Here is an 18,004-nt window from a genome sequence, read left to right on the forward strand (position 1 = left end):
ATTCAGTTGTGGTAGTTTATATGTCTCTAGAAATGTATCCATTTCTTCCAGATTGTCAAATTTGTTGGCATAGAGTTGCTCATAGTATGTTCTTGTAATTGTTTGTATTTCTTTGGTGTTGGTTGTGATCGCTCCTCTTTCTTTCATGATTTTATTTATTTGGGTCCTTTATCTTTTCTTTTTGATAAGTCTGGCCAGAGGTTTGTCAATCTTATTAATTCTTTCAAAGAACCAGCTCCTAGTTTCGTTTATTTGTTCTATTGTTTTTTTGGTTTCTATTTCATTGATTTCTGCTCTGATCTTTATGATTTCTCTTCTCCTGCTGGGTTTAGGCTTTCTTTGTTGTTCTTTCTCCAGCTCCTTTAGGTGTAGGGTTAGGTTGTGTATTTGAGACCGTTCTTGTTTCTTGAGAAAGGCTTGTACCACTATATATTTTCCTCTGAGGGCTGCCTTTTTTGTGTCCCAAGATTTTGAACCATTGTGTTTTCATTATCATTTGTTTCCATGAATTTTTTCAATTCTTCTTTAATTTCCTGGTTGACCCATTCATTTTTTAGAAGGAGACTGTTTAGTCTCCACGTATTTGGGTTCTTTCCAAATTTCCTCTTGTGATTGAGTTCTAGCTTCAGGGCATTGTGGTCTGAAAATATGCAGGGAATGATCCCAATCTTTTGATACCGGTTGAGACCTGATTTATGACCCAGGATGTGGTCTATTCTGGAGAATGTCCATGTGCACTAGAGAAGAATGTGTATTCTGTGTTGTTTTGGGGTGGAATGTTCTGAATATATCTGTGATGTCCATCTGTTCTAGTGTGTCATTTAAGGCCTTTATTTCCTTGTTGACCTTTTGCTTTGATGATCTGTCCATTTCAGTGGGGGGAGTGTTAAAGTTCCCTACTATTATTGTATTATTGTCAATGTATTTCTTTGATTTTGTTATTAATTGGTTTATAAAGTTGGCTGCTCCCATGTTAGGGGCATAGATATTTAAAATTGTTAGGTCTTCTTGTTGGACAGACCCTTTGAGTATGATATAGTGTCCTTCCTCATCTCTTATTATAGTCTTTGGCTTAAAATCTAATTGATCTAATATAAGGATTGACACCCCAGCTTTCTTCTGATGTCCATTAGCATGGTACATTGTTTTCCACCCTCTCACTTTAAATCTGGAGGTGTCTTCAGGTCTATAATGAGTTTCTTGTAGGCAGCATATTGATGGGTTTTGTTTTTTTATCCATTCTGATACCCTTTGTCTTTTGATTGGGGCATTTAGCCCATTAACATTCAGGGTAACTATCGAGAGATATGAATTTAGTGCCATTGTATTGCCTGTAAGGTGACTGTTACTGTATATTATCTCTGTTTCTTTCTGATCTACTATTTTTAGGGTCTCTCTTTGCTTAGAGGACCCCTTTCAATATTTCCTGCAGAGCTGGTTTGGTGTTTGCAAATTCTTCCAGTTTTTGTTTGTCCTGGAAGCTTTTGATCTCTCCTTCTATTTTCAATGATAGCCTAGCTGGATATAGTATTCTTGGCTGCATGTTTTTCTCGTTTAGTACTCTGAATATATCATGCCAGCTCTTTCTGGCCTGCCAGGTCTCTGTGGATAAGTCCACTGCCAATCTAATGTTTTTACCATTGTACGTTACAGACTTCTTTTCCTGGGCTTCTTTCAGGATTTTCTCTTTGTCGCTAAGACTTGTAAATTTTACTCTCAGGTGACGGGGTGTGGACCTATTTTTATTGATTTTCAGGGGTGTTCTTTGCATCTCCTGGATTTTGATATTTGTTCCCTTTGCCATACTGGGGAAATTCTATACAATAATTCTCTCCAATATACCTTCTGCTCCCCTCTCTCTTTCTTCTTCTTCTGGAATCCCAATTATTCTAATGTTGTGTCATCTTATGGTGTCACTTATGTCTCAAATTCTCTCCTCGTGGTCCAGTATTTGTTTGTCTCTCTTTTGCTCAGCTTCTTTATTCTCTGTCATTTGGTCTTCTATGTCACTAATTCTTTCTTCTGCCTCATTTATCCTGGCAGTAAGAGCCTCCATTTTTTATTGCACCTCATTAACAGCTTTTTTGATTTCAACTTGGTTAGATTTTAGTTCTTTTATTTCTCCAGAAAGGGTTTTTATCTCTCCGGAGAGCATTTCTCTAATATCTTCCATACCTTTTTTGAGTCCGGCTAGAACCTTGAGAATCGTCATTCTGAACTCTAGATCTGTCATATTACCAATGTCCATATTGATTAGGTCCCCAGCCTTTGGTACTGCCTCTTGTTCTTTTTTTTGTGGTGAGTTTTTCCGCCTTGTCATTTTGTCCAGATAAGATTTGCTTTCTCCTCCTCTAGAATTCTGCTGTTCTCCTTGGTGAGTGAAGTTGGTCTTGGCTGGGTTTCTTGTTGATCTTCTGGGGGAGGGGCCTGTTGTAGTGATTCTCAAGTGTCTTTGCCGGAGGTGGAATTGCCCCGCCCTTATCAGGGGCCAGGGTTTGCTTTCAGGAGTTTTTGTTCCCTTGTTTTATTTTAGTCTTTTATTTTTTCTTTCCTATTGACATATTACCTTTTCCTTTGTGGTTTATTGTTTTAGTATTGCTCTAGGGTTTACAATATGCATCTCTTAACTTATTTCAGTCTACTCTCATTTTACTACTTTATGTCTACTTTAATCTTAAAGGGTCTTATATTTTCCTCCTTCCATCCTTTGTGCTATTATCATACATTTAATTCCTCTATCTATACTATGAAGGTCACACATATTTATTCTTCAGTCAGCATCTTTTAATCTGACAGTTATTAGGAGAAAGTTCTATTATTTAGTTAACTTTTCTGACACTCTTTTTTTGTGTAGTTAAAGATTTTCATCTGTTATTATTTTCCCTTTTTTGTTTAAAGATTTTATTTACTTATTTTACACACAGAGAAAGAGAGAGAGAGAGAAGGGAGAGCATAATCAAGGGGAGTGGCAGGCAGAAGGAAAGGGACATGCAGCTTCCCTGCTGAGCAGGGAGCCCGATGTGGGGCTCAATGTGGGGCTTGATCCCAGGACCCTGGGATCATGACCCACACTGAAGGCAGACGCTTAACAACTGAGCTACCCAGGTGCCCCTATTTTCCTTCTTCTGATAAACTTCTCTTAACATATTGTGGTACATGTCTGCTGTCATAGAATCCTCTTAACTTGTAATTATCTGAAAATTTATTTTTTAAAAGATTTTATTTATTTACTTGACAGAGAGAGAGAGATCACAAGTAGGCAGAGCAGCAGGCAAGAGAGAGAGGGGGAAGCAGGCTCCCTGCTGAGCAGAGAGCTCGATGCGGGCCTCCATCCCAGGACCCTGAGATCATGACCTGAGCTGAAGGCAGATTCTTAACCCATTGAACCACCCAGGCGCCCTGAAAATTTACTTTACCTTAATTTTTGAAGGATGTTTTCCCTATGAATTATAGGTTTATGATTATTTTAAAACAATCATTTCTTGAGTTGTCTTGAGGCTTGTATTGTTTCTGTTCTCATCCTTTTACTTCTTTACCTAATATGTAATTTTTTCCTGTTTGTTTTTAAGATTCTTTGTTACTATTTTCAGCAGTTTGGTTTTGCTGTGCCTTGGGGGTGTGTGTGTGTTTGCCTTGCTTTTGACTTTTGGGGATATGGCTGTATAGTTTGTATCGAATTTGGGTAATATTTGGCCATTATTTCTTTGAATATATGTGCCTTCCCATCTCTTTTCTTGGGACACCATGTAAATGTATGTTAGACTGCTTTATATTGTTTCACAGGTCGCTGAGGATCAATTCATTTCTTAAACCAATTTTTTTTCTTTCTGCTTCATTTTGGAAAATGTCTACTCCTATTTCTTCAAGTTCTTGTTTGTTTGTAAAAGTTGGGGTTACTACCTACTCAGAAATAGAGTAGGTATTACTGGACAACCAAAAGTATTTACTTGTTAACTCTCTTATAGATAAAGAGAGATACTGATTAGTAATAAAAATGTCTTTGCTTTCAAGCAAATAGTATGATAGGGAAGCAGCTTTTACAAGGTAGGAAGACCAGTATGGTTTTTAAAAAATTGTCATTTATTAATATATAACTTTCATGGGGGCGCCTGGGTGGCTCAGTGGGTTAAAGCCTCTGCCTTCAGGTGAGGTCATGATCTCAGGGTCTTGGGATCGAGCCCCACATCGGGCTCTCTGCTTAGCGGGGAGCCTGCTTCCTCCTCTCTCTCTCTCTCTGCCTGCCTCTCTGCCTACTTATGATCTCTGTCTGCCAAATAAATAAAAAATAAATAAAATCTTTAAAAAATATATATATATATATATAACTTTCATGAATTCATACTTACAAAGGGCAGGACAACATCTCTCCTTGTGGATTTTCTTATGTTGTTTCATGTTTGTCTATCCATGAAAAGTAAGGCTGAGAAGTAAGTTTGCCTTTAAATGAGAGAAACTGCTTATAATAACCTCTTCTGATTGGTAATACATATTAGAATTTGTTTTATAAACTGCTAAAAGAAATACTCCCTTAAATTTTAAACTCTAGTTACTCTGAGCTCAGACAGACTGGGTAACATTGATGTCAGGCAAGTACAAGTCTTTACATATAGATAGTTGATTATTTGAGTTTATTTTGTTACTTTGGTTTGTTTGAAAAATCATAATGTAACCTCTTGTTTAAAATTTCAACTCTTCTATAAAGATGAAAATTAAAATTAGTAGTTCTATTCAGTACTTACTATAATTATATACTCTAGAATTTGTTTTCTAAGTGTTATTTTTAAATGAAAATACAAAATTACTAGAATTAAATATGGAGACAAAAAATAATATTGAAGTAACGAAGACATTTTCAAACATGACATAAAATTGAGAATCATAAAAGAAATATCAGTAAATTTCAACTATATGAAAATAAAACTATTTGAATAAGGCAGGAAAAAAACTACCTATCACAACTATATCAAAAAATACATGAGAAACTGGAAAAAATATTTTCAATTTATATAGCTGACAGAGAGCTAATTTTGTATTAATTCCTAATATATTCCAGGATATTCATTATAGCATTATTTGTAATAGTACATTTTTGGAAACACTAAATGTCCCTCAACAGTAGTTGAGTTAAATAAATTATGGTTTATCCACAAATTAGAAAACTGTACTACAACTGTTAAGAATTATACATGAAATAGCCTGTAGAGCTGTCTCGGCATATAGTAGGCTTCCAGTATCTGTTTATTGATGAATGAATGAGTCTTAAAGTGAACAAAAGCACTGTTGAACATACTCTGTATAGAATGCTATCATTTGTGTTAAAAAAAAAAAAAAGAATGTATACAAATGTGTGTGTATGCATGGAGCGCACCAGGGAATATATACAAGAAAGTGACAAGTTAGCAGAAGATTTTGGTAGATGAGAGATGGAGGTGGTAGTAGGCCCAAAGACAGAGGGTAGGAAATGACTTTTGGTGTCTTATGAATTTTGTAACATATGCATTTTTAAACTTTTTGAATAATTAATACTTGGCACAAAATACTGTCTTTGCAGGGATGAAAGTGAACCTGCCCAAATAGAAGATTTAAGTGTTGTTAAACCTGATGGCTGGCTTGATGATGAACCAAAATTTATTCCAGATCCTAATGCTGAAAAACCGGATGACTGGTAAACATTCTTCATCTTCACATGTTAATTTCATACATTACTTATTTGCTTTTTGTTACTAGTTCATATGACTGACAGAGACTCGAGGTCGCTGTACTTGAGGTCACTGTAAATGTGTAGATACACATTTTCATCTGTGGAACTTTTATGCTGAATTTTTTTCTGATTTCCTAAGGAATGAAGACATGGATGGAGACTGGGAGGCACCTCGTATTTCTAATCCAGCATGTCGAATTGGGTGTGGTGAATGGACACCTCCGCTGATAGATAACCCCAAGTACAAAGGAGTGTGGAGACCGCCGATGATAGATAATCCTAACTACCAGGTAAAAACCACTTGTTCCAATTCCACAGTACAGTTTAAAATGCTGTGATACTTCCATTATATATCTAGTTACTGATAACGTTATATTAACTTTTAGAAATTTGATTTGTGATAGTATGTATTAACTATCTTAAGAAGTCAAAGAAAATAGACTCCAACTAATTTATATTTAAAAAGTAAAGTATTCTTGGGGCACTTGGCTGGCTTGGTCCATAAAGTATGTGACTTTTGATGTCTGCATTCTAAGCGCAAGCCCTGCATTGAGCATAGAGCTTACTTAAAAAAAAAAAATAGTAAAATATTCTTTATGTAATTTTCTGGGGGGATAATATTAAGCACTAAAGATCAATCACTACATACTGTATTTTTCCCTAGTAGTTGATGATTACTCTGAAATCAAGTTCTATTTTAGAATGAAATATAAGAAATGAGTTCTGTGCAGGACACCTCACATTGTACATTTTAGTAATTGATGCCTGTGTTTAATTAATGTGCTCCTTATTTTCTGGTTTTATTAAACTTTGGATTTTTTAAAATATGAATTAGGTATCTTTTGAGTATACCTAGATTTTGGGGTAGAAATCTCTATGTTACCATTTAACCCTCTAGCTTTATCTAATTATTCTTTAACATTTTCTAATATTTATTATAGGGATGCAGTTACATATTCCATTTGTTTACTGTAGCTTTTTCTTCTTAGCATTTATCATAGACTCAGTACTTTGGTAACTTCTTTGTTGAATGTCTGTCTCCCTCATTACTTTAAATTTAATCGAGGAACTATGTCTCTGTTGATCATCACTCGGTCCCTAGCATCTGGCATAGTGCCTGGTACAGAATAGACATATATGATGGAGGAGTGAGTGAGTAATCATATTGTCGAATTTTTTTATTTGGTTGAGTTTAATCAGTCAATCAGGAACTTTTACATTGAATTTTTTTCTGAGATTCAACCATGACTGATAATTGATGCCCCTCATGAGTATATATTAAAAGGAGTGGCTTCCCATCTGCCTGTAGTTCAGGTCATGATCTCAGGGTCCTGAGATTGAGCCCTGCATCAGGCTCCCTGTTCAGTGAAGGGTCTGTTTCTCCTTCTCCCTTTGCCCCTCCCTGGTACTTGTGTGTGTTCTCTCTCTCTCTCTCTCAAATAAATAAATAAAATCTTTTTAAAAAGTACTTTATAAAAATTTTTTTAAAAACAAAGCAAGTGGCTTCATATTTACCATACAGTGATCTCTCTGATTTGTGTAATTTTGATGACTTCTTGCTTTGAATAACTTTACTGAGTATAAAAAAAACTTGTCTAAAATAGTATCGCTTACTTGTGAAATTTAATTACTCAAGTTTGTGTGTGTGTTGGATTTTCCCTTTGCCTGTTTTTGCGGTTTATTCATAGAGAACATTGTGTATAGAATGAGAAGAACCAAGTTCTTATTTCCAACGACTTGCTAATGAGTTAGTATCTGTTAACGTTTTCTTTTTTCTCCAATTAGTACTGCTGATTTCATTCAACAGCAATGACTTCTATTTTATTTATTTGTTTGTTTATTGAAAGAGTGAGGGCGAGACAGAAGGGCCAGAGGGAAAGGGAGAGAGAGTGCCAAGGAGGCTCCATGCACAGCATGGAGCCCAACATGGGGCTCATCTCACGACTCTGAGATCATGATCCGAGCCAAAATCAAGAGTTGGACACTTAACTGAGCCACCCAGGAGCCCCATCAACAACAGTGACTTCTTCAATAGCATTTATAATGAAATTATTTTATTTGAAAATGTCTTTAAATTATTTTTTCTTTATTATTTTTTTCCAGGGAATCTGGAGTCCTCGAAAAATTCCTAATCCAGATTATTTTGAAGATGATCATCCATTTCTTCTGACTTCTTTCCGCGCTCTTGGTTTAGAGCTTTGGTCTATGACTTCTGATATCTACTTTGATAATTTTATTATCTGTTCGGAAAAGGAAATAGCAGATCGCTGGGCTGCAGATGGTTGGGGAGTGAAGATAATGGTAGCAAATGCTAACGAGGTACAGTATTTACCATAGAGTAGTCATAGGACTTCGTCCTGGTTATAGGTTATAAAAATGGCCCTTAAAAGGTAAAGTATATGCAATAATTACTAAATGTACTTAAATAAATTTGCTGATAAAATATTTAGCCTTGCTATATTATGACACGACTTCATCATGAACTGTATCATGGACTATGTATATTCGTATGTCTTCATTAAATTATGATAGCATAATGGGATTTAATTACCTACTTGCTGTTTATAAGGAGACTACTTAATATCCTGATCACCTTGTCAATTCACGGCCTACGTGGTTACAGTGATATAAATATTATTCTTTATTCATTTAAAAAATTTTTCGTTTAGAGGAGTACAGAGGATTTTAAAACTTATTATTATTAAATTGTGTTCCAGTATTTTTTTACTCAAATCTTAACACTGTTTAGAAATATTAAGCTAAATATTTTGACACAATGCATCTTGGAGAGTGTATTTTTAAAATCAATTTCTGTAAAGAAAAATACCTTATATTTTATTTCTTTGGACATTAGCAAAAGCCACCAAAAGAGTAGGTAAAGGGATTTTCATTTTGAGACTTTTTAAATTTAGACACTTAATGATTTTAGATTCTATTTTAATGAGAGAAACAGTTTCCTCACTGAAGGTTGTGTGTGAAATTTCTTAATAAAAAAATGAAAACCATAATTTCCAGGTTGATCTTATTAATAAGTTCTTTAAAAGTACAGAACCAGAATGAATTATTGAGCATTGTATACTTATAAATCAAGGAGATAATATATCCATAAAGAGTAGTTCTATCCTTAAGCTTACCAAAAAAATAAAGTTTTCGTAATTCTTGCTGATATATTTTCTATTACTACTTGATAGATGCTAGTAGAGTTTAAACTGCAGTGTATAAGATGAGAAAATAGAATATTTTAGCCTACAAGTTCATCACTCCTTAATATACAACACCTATGTAAAATAAGTTGGTGATTTGTAGGTGGTATTTCCTAATTAATGTTTATAAAATCTGAATTTCATTTTCATGCTTATTTCCTCTATAGCCTGGTATATTTAAACAGTTAATGGCAGCTGCTGAAGAGCGCCCATGGCTTTGGTTCGTTTATTTTGTGACAGCAGGGCTTCCAATAGTATTAATTGCTTCATTTTGTTGGCCAAGAAAAGTCAAGGTAAAGAAATTGAATTTCCTTCAACTTAAAATAAATCTCTCAGTGTTTAGGTGTTCTATTGAGCAATGATTCTTTTTTTTAATTTAAAATCAGTTAATGAACATATAATGTATTATTAGTTTCCGAGGTAGAGGTCAGTGACTCCTCAGTCTTATAGAACACCCAGTGTCCTTTACATCGTGTGCCCTTCTTAATGTCCATCAGCAGTTACCCCATCCCTCTGCCTCCCACCCCTCCAGCAACCCTCAGTTTGTTTCTGATGATTAAGAATCTCTTACAGTTTGTCTCCCTCTCTGGTTTTGTCTTGTTTCATTTTTTTCCTCTCTTTCCCTATGATCCTCTGCCTTGTTTTTTCAATTGTACATATGATAATTGTCTTTCTCTGATTGACTTATTTTGCTTAGCATAATACCCTCTAGTTCCATCCATTTCACTGAAAATGGCAAGATTTCATTTTTTTCAATTACTGAATAGTATTCCATTTTGTGTGTGTGTGTATGTATGTATATGTGTGTGTGTGTGTGTGTGTGTGTGTGTGTGTGTGTGTGTGCATACCACATCTTCTTTATCCATTTACCTGTTGGTGGATATATGGGCTCTTTCCATAGTTTGGCTGTTTTGGACATTGGGGCTGTAAATGATGGGGCACAGGTGCCCTTTCAGATCACTATATTTGTATCTATAGGGTAAATGCCCAGTAGTGCAATTGCTGGCTCACAGGGTAGCTCTATTTTCAACTTTTTGAGGAACCTCCATACTGTTTTCCAAAGTGGCTGCACCAGCTTGCATTCCCACCAACAGTGTAAAAGGTTCCCCTTTCTCCCCATCCTCACCAACATCTGTCACTTCCTGGCTTGTTAATTTTAGCTATTCTGACTGGTGTGAGGTGGTATCTCATTGTGGTTTGGATTTGTATTTCCCAGATACTGAGTGATATTGGGCGTTTTTTCTTGTCTATTGGTCATTTGGATGTCTTCTTGGATGAAATGTCTGTTCATGTCTTCTGCCCATTTCTTGATTGGATGATTTGTTCTTTGGGTGTTGAGTTTGACAAATTCTTTATAGATTTTGGATACTAGCCCTTTATGTGATATGTCATTTGGAAATATCTCCTCCCATTCTGTCAGTTGTCTTTTGGTTTTGTCGACTGTTTCGTTTTCTGTGACAAAGATTTTATCTTGATGAAGTCCCCCAATAGTTCATTTTTGTCTTTGTTTCTCTTGCCTCTGGAGACGTGCCTAGCAAGAAGTTGCTGTGGATGAGGTCACAGAACTTGTGTTCTCCTCTAGGATTTTAATGGATTCCTGCCTCACATTTTGGTCTCATCCATTTTGAGTCTATTTTTGTATGTGGTGTAAGGAAATGGCCCAATTTCATTCTTCTGCATGTGGCTGTCCAAGTTTCCCAACACCATTTGTTGAAGAGACTCTTGTATTCTATTGGATATTCTTTCTTGTTTTGTCCAATATTCATTGACTATAGAGTTGAGGGTCCATTTCTGGGTTCTCTATTCCGTTCTACTGATCTATGTGTCTATAATTGTGCCAGTACCATACTATCTTGATTACAGCTTTGTAATAGAACTTGAAGTCCGGAATTGTAATGCTTCCAACTCTGGTTTTCTTTTCTAACATTCCTTTGGCTATTCTGGGTCTTTTGTGATTCCATACAAATTTTAGGATTCTTTGTCCCAGCTCTGTGAAAAAGTTGATGGTTTTTTGACAGGAATTGCATTAAATGTATAGATTGCTCTAGGTGGCATAGACATTTTCACAATGTTTGTTCTTCCAATCCATGAGCATGGAACATTTTTCCATTTCTTTGGGTCTTCCTCAGTTTCTTTCATGGGTGTTCTATAGTTTTCTGAGTACAGATCTGTTGTATCTTTGGTTAGGTTTATTCCTAGGTATCTTGTGGTTTTGGGTGCAGTTGTAAATTGAATCTACTCCTTAATTTCTCTTTCTTCTGTCTCATTGTTAGTGTGTAGAAATGTAACTGATTTCTATGCATTGATTTTATATCCTGCCACTTTGCTGAATTCCTATATGAGTTCTAGCGATTTTGGGGGTATGGTCTTTTGGATTTTCCACATAGAGTATTACGTCATCTGTGAAGGGTGAGAGTTTGAGTTCTTTGTTGATTCAGATGCCTTTTATTTCTTTTTGTTGTTTGACTGCTGGAGGCTAGGACTTCTAGTACTGTGTTGAATAGCAGTGGTGATAGTGGACATCCCTTCCATGTTCTGACCTTAGGGAAAAAGCTCTCAGTTTTTCCCCCACTGAGAATGATATTCACTGTGGGCTTTTCATATATGGCTTTTATGATATTGAGGTGTGTTCCCTCTATCGCTACACTGTAAAGAATTTTAATCAAGAAAGGATGCTGTACTTTGTCAAATGCTTTTCATGCATCTATTGAGAGGTTCATATCGTTCTTGTCCTTTCTTCCATTAATGCAATGTATCACATTTATTGATTTGTGGATGTTGAACCACCCTTGGCAGCCCATGAATAAATCCCACTTGGTAGTGGCGAATAATCCTTTTAATGTACTGTTGGATCCTATTGGTTAGTATTTTGGTGAGAATTTTTGCATCCATGTTCATCAGGGATATTTGTCTGTAGCTCTTCTTTTTGGTGGGGTCTTTGTCTGTTTTGGGGATCGAGGTAATGCTGACCTTAGAAAATGAGTTTGGAAGTTTTCCTTCTATTTTTATTTTTTGAAATGGCTTCGAAGGAATAGGTATTAATTCCTTAAATGTTTGGTAGAATTCCTCATGAAAGCCATCTGGCTCTGAGCTCTTGTTTGGTGGGAGATTTTTGATTACTACTTTAATTTCTTGCCGGTTATTGGCCTGTTCAAGTTTTCTGTTTCTTCCTGTTTCCTTTTTGGTACTTTATACATCTCTGGGAATGTATCAGTTTCTTCCAGATTGCTTATTTTTTGGCATATAATTGCTCATAATATGTTCTTAAAATTGTATTTCTTTGGTGTTGTTTGTGATCTCTCCTCTTTCATTCATAATTTTATTTATTGGGGGCCTTTCTCTTTTTGGCAAGTCTGGCCAGGGGCTTATCAATCTTTTGTTTAATTTTAAAAATCTTATTTATTTCTTTAATTTATTTGAGACAGAGAGAATGAGTGAGAGAGAAAGCATGAGTGGGGTGGAGGGACAGAGGGAGAAGCAGACTCCCTGCTGAGCAGGAAGCCCAACCTGAGGCTCAATCTCATGACCCTGGGATCATGACCAGAGTTGAAGGCAGATGCTTAATAGACTGAATCACCCAGGTGCCCCAATCTTACTAATTCTTTCAAAGAACCAGCTCCTAGTTTCATTGATCCTTTCTACAGTTCTTTTGGTTTCTAATCCATTGATTTCTTCTCTGATCTTTATTAATTTTCTTCTCCTTCTGGGTTTTGGCTTTATTTGCTATTCTTCCTCCAGCTCCTTTAGGTGTAAGGTAAGGTTGTGTATTTGAGACCTTTCTTGTTTTTTGAGAAAGGCTTGTAGTGCTTTATACTTCCCTCTTACGGCCACCTTTGCTGCATCCCAAAGGTTTTAAACATTTGTGTTTTCATTTTCATTTGTTTCCATGAATTTTTTAAAACCCTTTTTTAATTTCCTGGTTGGCCCATTTATTCTTTAGTAGGATGCTCTTTAGCCTCCATGTATTTGAGTTATTTCCAAATTTCCTCTTGTGATTGAGTCTCAAAGCATTGTGGTCTGATAATATGCAGGGAATAATCTCAGTCTTTTGGTACTGGTTGAGACCTGATTTGTGACCCAGTATGTGATCTAGTCTGGAGAATGTTCCATGTGCTGTCAAAAGAATGTGTATTGCTTTAGGATGGAATGCTCTGAATATATCTGTGAAGTCCATCTGGTACAGTGTGTAATTCAAAGTCCTTGTTTCCTTGTTGATTTTCTGCTTAGATGATCTGTCCACTGCAGTGAGGGGGGATGTTAAATTCCGCTCCAGTTATTGTATTATTATTGATGTGTTTCTTTGATTTTGTTATTAATTGGCTTATATAATTAGCTACTCCCATGTTAGGTGCATAAACATATACAATTGTTAGATCTTCTTGTTGGCTATACCCTTTATTTTTTTTTTTTACTTATTTTATTTTTTTTTCAGCATAACAGTATTCCTTGTTTTTGCACCACACCCAGTGCTCCATGCAATCCATGCCCTCTCCAATACCCACCACCTGGTTCCCCCAACCTCCCACCCCCTGCCCCTTCAAAACCCTCAGATTGTTTTTCAGAGTCCATAGTCTCTCATGGTTCACCTCCCCTTCGAATTTCCCCCAACTCCCTTCTCCTCTCTAACTCCCCTTGTCCTCCATGCTATTTGTTATGCTCCACAAATAAGTGAAACCATATGATAATTGACTCTCTGCTTGACTTATTTCACTCAGCATAATCTCTTCCAGTCCCATCCATGTTGCCACCAAAGTTGGGTATTCATCCTTTCTGATGGAGGCATAATACTCCATAGTGTATATGGATCACATCCTCCTTATCCATTCGTCCGTTGAAGGGCATCTTGGTTCTTTCCACAGTTTGGCGACCGTGGCCATTGCTGCTATAAACATTGGGGTACTGATGGCCCTTCTTTTCACTATATCTGTATCTTTGGGGTAAATCCCAGTAGTGCAATTGCAGGGTCATAGGGAAACTCTATTTTTAATTTCTTGAGGAATCTCCACACTGTTCTCCAAAGTGGCTGCACCAACTTGCATTCCCACCAACAGTGTAAGAGGCTTCCCCTTTCTCCACATCCCCTCCAACACATGTTGTTTCCTGTCTTGCTGATTTTGGCCATTCTAACTGGTGTAAGGTGGTATCTCAATGTGGTTTTAATTTGAATCTCCCTGATGGCTAGTGATGATGAACATTTTTTCATGTGTCTGATAGCCATTTGTATGTCTTCACTGGAGAAGTGTCTGTTCATATCTTCTGCCCGTTTATTGATATGATTGTCTGTTTTGTGTGTGTTGAGTTTGAGGAGTTCTTTATAGATCCTGGATATCAACCTTTTGACTGTACTGTCATTTGCAAATATCTTCTCCCATTCCGTGGGTTGCCTCTTTGTTTTCTTGACTGTTTCCTTTGCTGTGCAGAAGCTTTTGATTTTGATGAAGTCCCAAAAGTTTATTTTCGCTTTTGTTTCCATTGCCTTTGGAGACATATCTTGAAAGAAGTTGCTGTGGCTGATATCGAAGAGATTACTGCCTATGTTCTCCTCTAGGATTCTGATGGATTCTTGTCTCACATTGAGGTCTTTTATCCATTTTGAGTTTATTTTTGTGTACGGTGTAAGATTATGATATAGTGTCCTTCTTTATCTCTTATTACAGTCTTCAGTTCAAAATCTAATTTGTCGGGATGCCTGGGTGGCTCAGTTGGTTAAGTGTTTGCCTTCCACTCAGGTCATGATCTCAGGGTCCTGGGAATGAGCCCCACAGTGGGCTCCCTGCTTAGTGGGGAGCCTGCTTCTCCCTCTCCCTCTGCTGCTTCTCCTGCTTGGGCTTTCTCTCTCTCTCTCTCTCTCTCTCTCTGTCAAATAAATAAAATCTTTTAAAAAATAAAATCTAATTTATCTGTTATAAGGATTGCCACCCCAGCTTCTTTTGATGTCCATTGGCATGAAAATTGGTTTTCCACCCCCTCACTTTCAATCTGGAGGGGTCTTTGAGTCTAAAATAGTCTCTTGCAGATAGCATATGGATGGATCTTGCTTTTTTAATCCAATCTGATACCCTCTGTCTTTTGATGGGGGCATTGAGCCCATTTACATTCAGAATAACTATTGAAAGATATGAATTTAGTGCCATTGCATTACCTGTGAAGTCACTGTTTCTGTATATTGTCTCTGTTTCTTTCTGGTTTATGTTACTTTTGGGCTCACTCTCCACTCAAAAGGTCCCTTTAAGTATTTCTTGTAGGGCTGGTTTGGTATCACAAATTCTTTTACTTTTTGTTTGTCCTGGAAGCTTTTTATCTCTTCTCCTATTTTGAAAGACATCCTAGCTGGATAAAGTATTCTTAGCTGCATATTTTTCTCATTTAGCACCCTGAATATATCATGTCAGTCTTATCTGGCCTGCCAGGTCTCTGTGTACAGGTCTGAGTGAGTGATTCTTAAAAGTGATAAGCTGAATTTCCTATGAGTTCTTACTGCTGATTCAATGTGTTTGGCATCAGTTATTGCCAAAAAAAATATTTTTTTTAAAAATAGAACTTTGCTTTTACTAAAAATAGCTTTTATTAAACTACCACAGAAAAAATACGAAGATTCAGAGTATAAAAAAACTGACATATGTAAACCACAAACAAAGGGAGCACTAGAGCAAGAAGTGAAGGAAAAGAAAGCTGCCTTGGAGAAACCAGTAGACTTGGAAGAAGAAAAAAAGCAAAGTGATGGTGAAACTCTTGAAACTCCTGAGAAAGGTAGGATTATGATAGGTGGGTAGGTAGGTAGGTAGCCAAAGGTAGGATAGTGATAGTGAGTTACAATGGGGACCCTGAGCCAAATTCGTAAAAAGATTATCTGGTAAAAAGATTATCTGGTAAACACTAGCTATTACACTTATTGTCAAATATCTACCATCTGAATCACTGTGAGCCTGCGACTGTGGCAGAGAGGAGTAATGGCCCCTGCCTGGGTGCTGTACCCTGAGCAGCCATCCTGCTTACAGTTCTTGTTTTCTATGAAGAGAGAGATTTAAGAGCAAGTATGCATCCCATGTGTTGTAGCTGTTTGAAGGGGCTTTTCTTGCCTCCAAGAATGTAGCTGAGATGGGAGGCACAGAGAGAACAGCCTTGTAGGAGAGAAATAGGTTTAAGGCAGGTAATGGTGGCCACAAAATTAACACCAAGTCTTTTAGTGGCTGTTGTTCCTCAGATAGTTTAACATGTCGAATGAATAATTTAATGGCCCAAAAGGACTGCTGAATCATATGCCCCCTTCGCACCCTATGCTATACTCCTAAGAATGCTCAAACTGAAGAACTAAGACTTTTTGGTGGGTCTCCATTGAGATCTGCTTACACTCATCTAGGTAGCAATAAAACTGTCGCTATTTGCCAGGTGTCTCAAGACAGGCTCCAGACCAAGCCCCTTACAATTTATGTCTTGAGCACTGTTTTTAACTTAATAGTTGATGAAACAGTTGACTTAAAAATCATACTCTCCAAAAAATACACACGTATATTTACATATGTATGTGTTCATATGTATACATATATATATTTGCCTTTTATATTACATGTAAACTGAGTGCTTAAGAACTTCTTAAACCTGTCTCTTCCCTCAAATATGATTTATTTATAAAATGTTGTAAAATAATATTTGCAATTAATTTTTTAGAATTTTCTCATGATAGAAATTGCCTTTAAATATTAGAATTTAAATAAATCCCCTTGAATTTAATACTTCTCAGTAGCAAAATTCTAATTCAAGTCTTTGCCTATAATAAAAATCTGTATTCTAGAAGAGGAAGGTGAACCTGGAGAAAAGAGCGAAGAAGAAATTGAAATCATAGAAGGACAAGAAGAGGGTAATAAATCAAATAAGTCTGGATCAGAGGATGAGGTAAACAAGTCTTTAACAGAAAATAAACTAGATTTTATGTACAATTGTTATCCATAAAAATTATCTTAACGAAACTGTCTGGTTTACAGAGAATCTTTTCAAGGTCCTACTATACAAAATTTGGCCATATTTCTCTAAGCTTTCATAAGAGCCTCCATATTGTTTTTAAAATGTATTCATAAAGAAGGTACGAAAATGCTATAATTTATATCCTCTTAATGCCTGATGAGAAAAAGTATATAGTAAGCCTGGGGTTTACAAAATAGAGCTGCATCTGTAAAAAATTATGTCTTTATCGTTAGTCTGTTGAAAATCATAATAAACAGACCATTTGAATATTTAAAAGGTAATTCTCTTTATTACAAGACAATTTTCTTTAGACCCATTATAAAAACATTTTCATGGTCTGAATAATTTATTGTCACATTTTGTAATATTTCATTCATTGGGTAGTTGAGTAGTATCTGCCTGATAGGGTGTTTTTTCTCAAATCTTTAATAAACTGGTTTTCCCATTAACTTGATATGCCTACCCCTTTCTGCATCCTGATATATAACAGAACTTTCTACAGTGCCTCTTTTTAGTCAGTTATTCTGGAATCAGAAACCATCCAGGATATGATTCAGAACCAGAGCTTTCTCTTTTTACCCAACATGTACCAAAGGCCTGTTTTCTCTACCTGCTGGCCCTTAGGAGCTGCATGACCTCAAGGCAGTCCCGGTCCTTAGCGCCCTCAGTACTCAGTGCCGGGAAGGGGAATATCACTGTTTTGCCTGGCCTCTGCATATGATGATGTAAACTTGCTGTTTTGTCTCTTTGAAGAAATCTCTCACATAAATGTGTTTTATTGTTATTGTTTGTTTTCGATACATATACTTAGTTACTGGTCTTAACTGCCTGTGAGTTCTTAAAGGGGTTTTGGGGGCACATTAGTATGAATATACATATTACAGGAAGCCAGGTGAAAGATAATTTCTTCCAGGACAGTTTTAAACAGTCATCATTTCACCTGTCTCTCTCTTAATAACAGTACTTGTAATCATTCAGTCAGATTCATGTCTAGTTATATTTTGCTTCATAAAACATTTTGTGTACCTTTAAAGATATTTTAATTCTTTGTCTTTTAGTCTTCTTATATATCAGGGGGCTAAAATAAGCCAACTTGTGTATAGTGTGACCTTGAAAATAATTATAACTTTTGTATAAT

At 36.2% G+C, this 18,004-nt stretch overlaps 1 protein-coding gene across 1 annotated transcript in view; it reads left to right on the forward strand.

Moving 5' to 3' along the window:
* The window catches only part of LOC111149216 (calmegin), a 45,005-nt gene that overhangs the window by 25,762 nt on the left and 1,239 nt on the right, over positions 1–18,004 (forward strand). The window contains exons 8-13 of the mRNA XM_022506163.1: positions 5,552–5,665; positions 5,841–5,991; positions 7,805–8,020; positions 9,072–9,197; positions 15,486–15,654; positions 16,697–16,797. Of these exons, the coding sequence (XP_022361871.1) occupies positions 5,552–5,665; positions 5,841–5,991; positions 7,805–8,020; positions 9,072–9,197; positions 15,486–15,654; positions 16,697–16,797 (877 nt within the window). The remainder of the gene's footprint in view (positions 1–5,551; positions 5,666–5,840; positions 5,992–7,804; positions 8,021–9,071; positions 9,198–15,485; positions 15,655–16,696; positions 16,798–18,004) is intronic.

The sequence above is a fragment of the Enhydra lutris genome, unplaced genomic scaffold (genome assembly GCF_002288905.1).
Source record: "Enhydra lutris kenyoni isolate GAN:26980312 unplaced genomic scaffold, ASM228890v2 scaffoldscaffold21, whole genome shotgun sequence".
NCBI lineage: Eukaryota > Metazoa > Chordata > Mammalia > Carnivora > Mustelidae > Enhydra > Enhydra lutris.